The sequence below is a fragment of the Lipotes vexillifer genome, unplaced genomic scaffold, assembly GCF_000442215.2.
Source record: "Lipotes vexillifer unplaced genomic scaffold, Lipotes_vexillifer_v1.1 scaffold82, whole genome shotgun sequence".
Lineage (NCBI taxonomy): Eukaryota > Metazoa > Chordata > Mammalia > Artiodactyla > Lipotidae > Lipotes > Lipotes vexillifer.
This window is the reverse complement of record NW_006783121.1, coordinates 1,698,118-1,709,123: the sequence shown is the minus strand read 5'-3', so window position 1 is coordinate 1,709,123 and position 11,006 is coordinate 1,698,118. Positions and strand designations below refer to the sequence as shown.

Here is an 11,006-nt window from a genome sequence, read left to right as displayed (position 1 = left end):
GGGAATTATGTATAGAGAGGTTCTTGGTAATTTCATGTTTTGAGAATTCCCAGGCTGAAAACTATTATTATGTAAATCGACAAACTCCAGCTTCCAGTTCTTAGAAAACGAGAAGCGTATCTGAAGTTTAACTAGGTTTTGACCTTTTATGTTAGGAAGACTACAGTAGGGAAGAATGGAGCTAGGAAGTTCATTAGGGATTATTTTGTGTAAGGTGGTCAGGGAAGTCCTCACTGATTAGGAGACATTGAAGCAGAGACTCGGTAGCCCTGTCTGAGAGCAGAGAGAACACAAGTGGAAAGTCTCTGAGGGAAGTTGACCAGCGGGGATAGAACAGAATGACCCAGAACAAGTAGGTGGGGGGACCAGATCATGTCAGGCCTTGTAGGCTGTTGGAAGGGCTTTTTTTCTTCAACTCTGAGTAGGAATAGATGGATTCTCTGACAAACAGACTGAGAGAAAGGAGGAGGAAGGAAGGAGGGGGAATGAGCTGAGGACAGAGCTTTAGGGGAAGGTAAAAATTAAGGGTGGGAGAGGGCAGTGTAGTCGAGGAAGGAAGGAACATAGCATCTTTGGAATCTAAGAGGGCAGAAAATATCTATTTTGTTTGTTATGTAGCCTATATCTCTGTGATTCATACCATAGTTACTTAGGTTAGTGAGCACAACTTAAATCTCCATCTAACTACAGTATCAGTACATATGTTCGGTGTCTATTACTGAGACACCTAAGCACTCGAGCAAGCTAATCAAGGTTTCAATTACCCCAGTGAGAAAGTTAGACTTCTCAGTTACAATCACAGTTGACTGGTTGATGAAGTATTCATGAGATCTTCCATAAGAGGAATTTTATAGGTCGCTTGCACCGTAATAAGTGGAAATATCTGGGAAAGAAAAAAAGTTTAGCAGTATTACGGTGCTGATAGAGTCTTCAAAGGTACTGACTCTCAATGTGGTTGCTGCAGCTGAAAATTCTTTGCCCTGAGCATTTGTCATGACTCCTTCAATCCAACATGCCCTCTAAACACAGTGAAACTAGAGAAAAGGAACATCTAAAGTTGTTTGATGTTAATTAAAGAGTAGGATTCTTTCCTTTTTTTTTTAATGGAAAGCCCAAATGTGTGCCCAAATCACTGCTACCATCTTATGTAGGTTTTTCTCTAATCATCTGGTAGTTCAGTTCTTTGTTCAAATACTGAAAAATTCATCTCGGCTCACATTGTCTCTTCCCATTTGTAACCTGCCATGATCATTCTCAAATGGGACTGACAAAGACCTGGAAGAGTAGATGAGTCCAGATTTACTATGACCTTTTGTATTCTTTAGGATTTTCACCCACTTGTACTAACAAATACGGACCTCGGCCCAAGTTACACATCAGTAGTGGTAACATATATTGGGATCTGTGTTTCCCAGTCACCCTTACCCTTGGTTACAGGCAAGTGCAGCAAATTGCAGAAATGTCTAGCAGCCAGAACAATTCAAGCAAAGAATGTGGTAGGTATCTACCTATATGAAGCAGAGTAAATGGGAAGGAAGGAGAATTTTGTTAAAGAAAATTTTTTTTGGAAAATGATGAAAAGGCATCATACATAGAATTGCCTTTCCTTTTCGTTGTCATGCTCAGCACATCTCTGGGACAAGGAAAGGACATTGCTGCTCTAACCCTAGTTCACTGGTCTGGACCACCTTTCCATCTCTACCTTTTTTGCCTCCTGTTATGCCTGAAATTAAATGAGAACCCCAACCAGCAAAAAGGTTATAATGTTCATCTTCTCTTTTCTTTGAAATCCTCCAATAGATGGTTTTCCAGCAGGACCAGCAGCCTCCTATGGGTCAGGTGGGGAAAGTTTAAGAAAATTTCGTGAGGCCTGGGGTAGAAGACTGAGTGTAGACTAATTCTCCTTTAAGCAGACCAAGTGAATGACATTCTGAGATAAATACTCACAAAAGAAAGAAAAGCAAACTTCTTATTTCCACATCAAATGGCATTAGAGTATGTGCTTCATTTTCTCAGGGAGATGACAGAACTAACTCCAGATGTTAAACAGCAAACAATAACAGAAAGAAAAAAAAAATCCACTGCCTTCCCCCAGGAAACTTCATCCCTCTGTTTTCGCCACAATCTCATAAGGTGTGTTGAACCTTAAGTGAGATGATGCGTGTATTTCATTATTAGTCTACATAGCAAAATGTTCTATGATGTTTTTGTTTCTTAGATTTGTCAAATACAATATATAAACCCCAGAATTTTCCCCCAAAAATTATCGTTCATTTTGTCTGTATCTTTTTTCTCATGGCTCAAGAAGGCAACTTCTGTCATCTGTTCAAAGGTTTGGGGTCTGAGAGAGATTGTGTGTTTCATTTCTTCATAGTTTTAACCGATATTGCAAGATTTCCATATCAAAAAGGAGTCTTCCTTCTCCCCAGTGCACATGAGCATATGTGAGCCTGCTCCTGGGCTAGAGGAAATGGAGTACAGATCCTGAATTGGTACTGCCCAACTGTGGAATTATATAATAATAATAACCAGCCCATTTACTTCATACTTCTTCTATGTGCCAGGCACTGTGCTTAATTGCTTTCGATGCAATATCGCATTAAATCACAAACCAACACTGTGAAGTACAGTTATTTCGTAGATCAGCAGAGCAGGCTTAACACAGTTAAGTAAGTGACCCAAAGTGATAAAGCATGATGGTCGCTAGGCAGCTAGGATTTAAACCAGATCTCTCAGCTCCTAAAGGCCATCCTGTGTTCACAAGGGTGTGCTGCTCTACACAGAGTGTTTGGATTATGGGTCCTGATTTGAGAGGAACAAAATAAATAGGCCTCTTTCCCATTATTTTTACTCTGGGAATAAAATTTCTGGGTCAGGAAACTTTAGAAATCTTATCAACAAGATGCATTAAAAAATGGAGCCTTAGAATCATCATACCTATCTAAGAAAGATAGAAATGTACAGTATCCAGGTCAGCACTTCTTTGATTTAAATTTTAAGTGTTCTGTGTTACTTTAAAAGAGGTGATTAAAAGAAACAATTTCAAATTCTAAAGAGGTTAACATAAAACAGAAAGAAGGTAAAAGAAAAAAAAAAGCTCCAAAACCACTGTTTGAATTAAAGCTAACAGAGGATCAGGTCCTAGGACAGTTCAAGATAAAAGGTGTGGAGAGAATTTCACCTATTTCATTGAGTTTTCATTAAAGAATAATCTCTCGGTGACTCACATTTCGTGTATAAAAAGATTTTCAATATAATACGTACCAGGTTTCTTTATATTGTTGCCAAATGATTTGACTCAGTATCATCTGTGAATCCTTCTAATATCCCTGATGTATGAAGAAACACTCAGGGGCATGATCACAGTGTGCCTCTGGCACCAATGTTGCCAATTTGTTCACCAGGACATTTCCAATACATTCTTTAAGGTAATGTAACTCTCTTCTAGCACAGCTTCCGATACTGAAATGAATCACAATCTTGACAAGTGTATTCACACAGGTACCCAGGATGATCCAAAACTCAAAAGAGAAAAGAATACATTTCTAAGTTTTTTTTTTTCCATGAGTGCCAAGTGATGACGATATGTATGGATTTTTAAAATTACCTTAGGTGCCAATAATGTGGTACAGTTATAAATTATGTTCAGTATGCTTATGAGGGTAGATGGTGTCAAGATGCTACATTTCTAGTCCTGGGTCACATCCTCATGTCTTCCAAAAAAGAGGGAGGGGGTTGTGCAGAATAAACTATTGAAAACACATGAGGTAATGTGTGCTTACTGTTTAAACTTTCAGATGCTTCTCTTACACATAATAATCACTGCCATCATGTATTGAGCACTTCTCTGTACCAGGCATCGTCTTCAGTGTTTTATATAAACATTATTTCCCTTAATCTATTTAACAACCCAGCGATTTCAGTAGTAGTGTCTCCATTCTACAGATGTGGAAACTAAAGCTCAGAGAAATGAAGTAACTAACTTGTTCAAGGTCACACAGCTTTTAGGATAAGTGATGGGAGTTTAGATATGAAACCAGGTTAAGGTGACTCCAAGATCCATTTTTCTTCCTAATCGCTCCACTTCTCCATCCCTCAAATATACTTTGGCTTCCAGTGAGATCACAGTGCTCACAAAGTGCTTCTGAAGTCAGCACTGGGATAAAAAGCCATTGAAGGCAATGGGAGTAAGGAAAGGGTTTTGGTGGGAGGTGGTTTTTGTTTTTAAATATCACAAGGTTAGAAGATGCTGGGTTTGTGTAGACCTGACATGAAAGAAGCTGGCATCTGAGCCCCTTGGAATTTTCGAAACCAGTTTCATCCATTTCGTAAAGCTTAATTGGATTATATGAGAGGTCTTAGCATTTACATGAGCTTTTTTTTTTTTTTTTTTTTTTTTGCATATGACATTTTTAGTCCATAGGTCTCATTTGTTAATTATGCACAACAAGGGAAATAAGATTTGTAATTTATTCATACTTTTCAGTAAGGCAATAAAGTCTTACAATCAGTGAGAGACTTAAAATGAGGTTAGTGAATACATTTTGCAGTAAATCCTAGAGACAATTTTTGTTACATTTTGCTCCTTCTGTGCTTTTTCCTGACTCTTGAAAAATAGATATGCCAGTAAAACTGAGGCTATTTTTTTCTGTAAACATTTCTTGTATGAGGTTACTACCAAAAAACTTTCTCAATTAGCAGCATCCTTTTAGCAGAACACAGTTCTGTACATTGACAGAATCTAATCAGCTGGCATTCCCAACCCTAAGAAATAATGATTGACGCTTACTTGAGAATCATGTTGAAGTAGAGGAGTTAGCATTTTAAAATGTTTAGTGAGGCTTAACAAATATACAGTGTTGTTAACCACAGTCAATTATTTAAAGGTTTTTTTTTTTTAAGAAATTCTGAGCTCAAATTTGCTCCTGTTGCTTTTATTCTTTTAATCATTTGGGTTTTGTTTTATAGGAATTAGGGTGAAAAGAATACATCCCATCCCTCAAAAGGGTTCTCTCCCCATCGGCTTTCACATTTTTGGGAGAGTTAAACAAAGTCTTGCAATTTCCTATCTTTCTCTCTAGTAAAACTAAAGGTTGTTGATATGAAACCATAGTTAAGATTTCCCTTTCTCTTTTTAAATTTATTTCTTAAGGAGAGAGAAGTAAACAGGCATGTGTTTCCCATCCCTAATTTCCTAAAGCCAGAGTCAAAGAGTGAAACCACCCAGAGGAATAGGATGTTCTTTTTAGGCCTTCATGAGGCCTCTTCATGAAGACAGAATTGGTGATATCAGAACTGAATCTTACTCCACAGTCTGTGTTGCTTGAAAAATATATGCCTTTGTAGATGCGTTCATTCATTTCTATTAATGCCAAACCACAGAAATTATTTTCCTCTTCTGTTTCAGTCTCTTTGGGATTGCACATGCCATTTCAAATTGTGTGATTGTTTTGTAGTTAAATTTATTCCTAAAGCATTTAAGGTGTGAACTGATAAACCTTTTACTTGGTCTGTTTCATTGTTTATAGATTTACATTCATGGTGTTTTAGTAGTGCCAGTTGCAAGTCTACCTTTCATATAGAAATTTAACCTATTCACATATGCCAAATTTCTCTACTAGCGATTCAGTGATATTGTTGACTGATTTTCTTCTACCCCAAATTGCATTAGTTCAGATTTTTATATAAACTATTTTTTTAGTTTTACTCTATTTTTTAAGAAAGAAAAAGGAATGAAATGTGAAGAATGCTACAGAAATGGTATGATTCAGGTCCATGAATCACATAATGCCTATCAATGATCTATATCAACATTTCTGTTCTCAAAATATAGTTTAGATTTGGGCTTTCTTGTGTTTTTATAATTATTCTACTGTCTTCATTACATAATCTTAGTCTATAAAAGGATGCCTATAAAAAATCAACAGTCTTGGCAATAGGATTGCCAAATTTATCACATAAAAATACTGAATGCCCAGTTAAATGTGAATTTAGATAAACCATGAAAAAAATCTTTTGTTAGCAATGTGTCCCAAATATTACATAATTTTTTTAACATAAATATATCCCAAGTATTGTATGGATAATGAATACTTTTTAGTATCAATGTGTCCCACATATCGCATGAAATTTTTTAGTATATGTATATGCCAAGTATTGAATAGGATATTCTTACACTAAAAAAAAAATGATTCACGGTTTATCTAAATTCAAGCTTAACTGAGTGTCCTGTTTGTTTTTTTGTTTTTTTTTTTTTTTTTTGGCGGTACGCGGGCCTCTCACTGTTGTGGCCTCTCCCGTTGCGGAGCACAGGCTCCGGACGCGCAGGCTCAGCGGCCATGGCTCACGGGCCCAGCCGCTCCGCGGCATGTGGGATCTTCCCGGACCGGGGTACGAACCCGTGTCCCCTGCATCGGCAGGCGGACTCTCAACCACTGCGCCACCAGGGAAGCCCGAGTGTCCTGTTTTTTATCTGACAACTCTACTTGGAAGGCATCATGGTAATGTGAGTGAACATATGTGCTTCTGGTACTTAAGTAGCTGTGTAGCCTTGGGCATCTCACTTAACCTACCTCAATCTAAGTTTCAGCATCTGTAAAATGAGAACAAATACTAGGTTTTCTATAAAACTTTGAAGTTATTTACTTAAAACACCTGGCACATAGTAAATTTCCATGAAACACTAGCTGTTATTATCAGAACAAGGAAGAAATACAAACGCAAGTTACCAGTTTTTTCCATCTTCATAATAAATGACAGCACTCAGCAGTTAAATAGCCCATTAGATTGATAATGGGAGAGTCCACCTGATCTCAGGTGGCCTCGGCCTGCAGCGGCTCGAAGCAGGCTTTCGGTTCCCGGCCAGAGATTGAGGTCGGGTTTCCTTTGGCCAGTTCTTTTGATTTGCCTGGTTCAGAGTCCCTATTTGGCTCAGGATCCTCCCCTGTGTGCGCACGCGTCTCTCAGCCAAGATGGATTCTACCGAAGAGGCCTGTGGGTAGTTGGCACCACTTACTGTGGGGTGGCGCCCCCTCCCTTTTTGACCGTCAAGGAGCTTTCTAGTTGGGAAGGTTTCCTTGACTTCGAGAATGAGAAAAATGTGGTCTCCTGTCTTCTAGCTGGGCAGGGCCCAGCCTCCTCTCTCAATTGTCCTGCTATTCTCATCTTGGAGTATCGGTCCACAGAGAACGAATCTCCAATTGCTTTCCCTGGGTTGCAGGGGGTGGTCCATCTACCTCCTGCCTCACACCCAGATGTTGGTTGATTGTTTACCAGATCAGAGATTTGACTGATAATAAAATGTACACAAGCATTAACCTCCCTTCTCTCCTCTGCTACTCACCTTCTCTCATGTTACCAAAGATCATGCAACTTGTTAGTATCAGAGCCTGAATGTATGTTGCCTTTGCACATTGTCTTTTTATTCTGTTACAATTTTATTTCAATCCTGCCTTTTTCAAACATCTACTTTTTTAAATTGTATTAATTTTTATTGAGATATAATTTACATATCATAAAATTCACCGTTGTGCAGTATACAATTCAGTGGTTTTTAGTATGTTCACAAGGTTCTGCAACCATCACTACTACATAATTCCAGAACATTTTCATCATGCCCAGAAAGAAACCCCATTCTCATTAGCAGTCACTCTGCATTCCCCCCTCCTCCTTCCCCTGGCAACCACTAATCTACTTTGTCTCCATGGATTTACCTATTCTGGACATTATATATAAATGGAATCAAACATATGTGGCCTCTTGTGTCTTCTTTCACTGAGCGTAATATTTTAAGGTTCATCCACGTTGTGGCATGTATCAGTACTTTATTCTTTTTATGCTTGAATAATATTCCATCATATGGATGTATATGTACCACATTTTGTTTATCCATTTATCAGTTGGTGGACATTTGGGTGGTTTCCACTTACCGGCTATTAGAAATGATGCTGCTAATGAACATTCTTGTACAAGTTTTTGTGTGAACACGTGTTTTCTTTTGTCTCGAATATATACCCAGGAGCGGAATTGTTGCGTCATATTATAACTCTATGTTTAGCATTTTGAGGAACTCAGACAGCTTTCCAGGATGACTCATTATTTTACATTCACACCAGCAATACAAAGCATTCCAATTTCTCCAATTCTTCATTTATTATTATCTGTTTTGTTGTTTTTTATTATAGCCATCCTAGTGTTCATGAAGTGGTACCTCACTGTGGTTTTGATTTGCAGTTCCCTAGTGATTAATGATGTTGAACATCTTTTCAAATACTTATTGGCTCTTTATCTTCTTTGCAGAAATATCTATTTAAATCCTTTGCCCATTTTTAGTTGGGTTATTTGTCATTTTATTGTTGAGTAGTAAGAGTTTTTATATATTCTTATCAGATATATGATTTGCAGATATTTTCTCCCATTCTGTGGGTTATCTCTTCACTCTCTTGACGGTGTTCTTTTTTGTTTTTATTTTTTCCTCCCTTTTGGCCACCCTGCACAGCTTGCCGGACCTTAGTTCCCCAACCAGGGATCGAACCTGGGCTCTGGCAGTGAGAGTGCCGCATCCTAACCACTGGACCCCCAGGGAATTCCCTTGGCAGTGTCCTTTGATGGATAAAAGTTTTTGGTTTTGATGAAGTCTTATTTATCTATTTTTTTCCCTTTGGTTGTTTGTGCTTTTGGTGTCATCCACATTGTCTTTCTTCCATGAAGAATAAAACAAACACTAAACCCTGAGAAGAGAGACATGAGTTATTTTCCCAACTTTGCAATTACATAAATGTGTGACCTTAGGCAAGTATTTAAACTCATTCAGAACCCAGTTTCCACATCTGCAAAAAGAAGCTGGATTCAGCAGAGCAGACGATTTGCAATTTGGGGTGAATAAATTAATCTCTATGAAACCCCCTATGTTAGCAGTTCTCAACCTGGGTAACATTTGGCAATCTCTGGAGACAATTTTGGCTGCCAGAACCGGGGAGGGTTGCTACTGGCATCTAGTCAGTAGAGGTCAGGAGTGCTGCTAAATATCTAACAAGACACAGGGTGCTCCCACAACGAAGAATTGTCTTGCCCCAAATGACAGTAGTGCTGAAGCTGAGAAACCCTGTTCTAAAATTATGACTCTATTATTCAAATTTATTTTAAGTGGTAGTCTTTGAGTTTGTCTGCAGGAGCCAGAGTATTTTGTGCTCTTAGCCTAATGTTAGATGTACTAGTGTTACAGGGGCAGGAGAAGGGGGAGGTGCCAATAATTCTTGCAAGCCAAGAGAATTTTTTTGAAAGTGTTTTCAAGGCTTTTGAAAACTATTATTACCTTTTAATACGAAGAAAAAAATATTTCAATATAGATACCTCCAGGCCAAGGCTTGTAGATGTATTCTTGTTATTGAATCCTTTTCTTTAGGATTTCTGGAACAAAATAGCTTTTGTGAGATAGTTGGTACATGCTGTGAAGTATGTCTGATGAATCATAAGAGGAAAAAAACCCAGAACAACTTGATGGAAGGAACTTGCAGTCGGTGTGTCTCTGCATTAGTGATTTCTCTAAAATGACTATTCTCTAAAATACTATTAGTCCAGCAGAACAATTTACTCCAGCGTTCTCCCATACGGTCTACTGGAATGTACTGATTACCTTGAGTTCCACAGATAATCTATCCAAAATAAAATAGACAATAGCTTGAAATATGCTTCAGCACTCTTTAAAGATCTTGGCATGTAAAAAGCTATTAAATGTGCAGGTGTTTCTTTCCTGTAATAATATAGATGGAATGGTGACCACCTCCGCCACACCCACCCACCACTATCATTGTCGTAGACAAGGTGTTCTAAGTATTTTATAAATGTATCTCCTTTTTCTTACAAAAATCTTATCACATAGTTTGAAAAAACCATTTTTCAGATAAGGGGAAAATGTAAAATAGAGTGGTACAATACCTGCTAAGCCATATTTCCCTATTAAACTTTTTCTTATGTATCAAAACTATTTCATATTTCAACCACAGAGACAATATATTTATTGTTAAAAAAATCTGTGACCATTCATGTTTCGAATTTTCTAGCGCCCCAGGTAATAGCAGTTAAAGCCTGAGTTACATATAATTTTTTTTTCAAGAAGAATTATCTTACGATTATTTCTTTCTCTCAAAAGTATATGGGGGCTTCCCTGGTGGCACAGTGGTTTGGAGTCCGCCTGCTGATGCAGGGGATGCGGGTTCGTGCCCCGGTCCGGGAGGATCCCGCGTGCCGCGGAGCGGCTGGGCCCATGAGCCGTGGTCGCTGGGCCTGCGCGTCCGGAGCCTGTGCTCCCCGGGAACCAAAAAAAAAAAAAAAAAAAAAAAAAAAAAAAGTATATGAATGTACCTCAAAGCTGCTGTAATACTTTTCCATCTCTGAGCACCCACACTTGTGTGTATAGAATTTTAATGTTGCACAACTCCTCCAATATATACGTAATGGAAGAATTTTTGTTTAACTTTGTTTATTTGTACAGGAAGCAGTGAAAGAAAACAACAAGAGAAAAGAAATGGAAGAGAAGACTAGGAGGGCAAAGCTTGCAAAAGAGAAAGCTGAACAAGAAAAGTTAGAACGCCAGAAGAAAAAGAAACAACTCATTGATATAAACAAAGGTATGAAGTGCTTCCGTTTTTTAAGAAAGAGGTATGAAGTGCAAAATAATTGCACTTAATTATTGATAATTTTGAGTTATAAAGTGAATAATAGTTTTGGTAGGAAATTCACAATATTATTAGTTACTTGTATCAAATGTCTTTCATGTTATTATCTGTATTTCTTTTCATCCTGCACTGAACACAGGCTTTTAGATAACCAATGCAAGGTAATATGTTGTTGCAACACTCTTTTTTTCTTCATTTATTTTACCAAATCATATTATGTTCTGGATGAGGCAGTGGTAAGAGAAGAAGAGAGTGAGATGAAAAGAGAAACACTGGTCTGAGGAGATGAGCCTTATGGCTCTAATTTTATTTTGTTGACACATGTCTGTT

At 38.0% G+C, this 11,006-nt stretch overlaps 1 protein-coding gene and 1 non-coding gene across 2 annotated transcripts in view; one reads left to right on the top strand and one right to left on the bottom strand.

The window, feature by feature from the left end:
• The window catches only part of DIAPH2 (diaphanous related formin 2), an 886,998-nt gene that overhangs the window by 677,218 nt on the left and 198,774 nt on the right, over positions 1–11,006 (top strand). The window contains exon 25 of the mRNA XM_007455866.1: positions 10,493–10,628. Within this exon, the coding sequence (XP_007455928.1) occupies positions 10,493–10,628 (136 nt within the window). The remainder of the gene's footprint in view (positions 1–10,492; positions 10,629–11,006) is intronic.
• Positions 8,513–8,584, bottom strand: TRNAE-CUC (transfer RNA glutamic acid (anticodon CUC)). The gene has a single exon. It is a non-coding gene; the product is annotated as a tRNA-Glu (tRNA).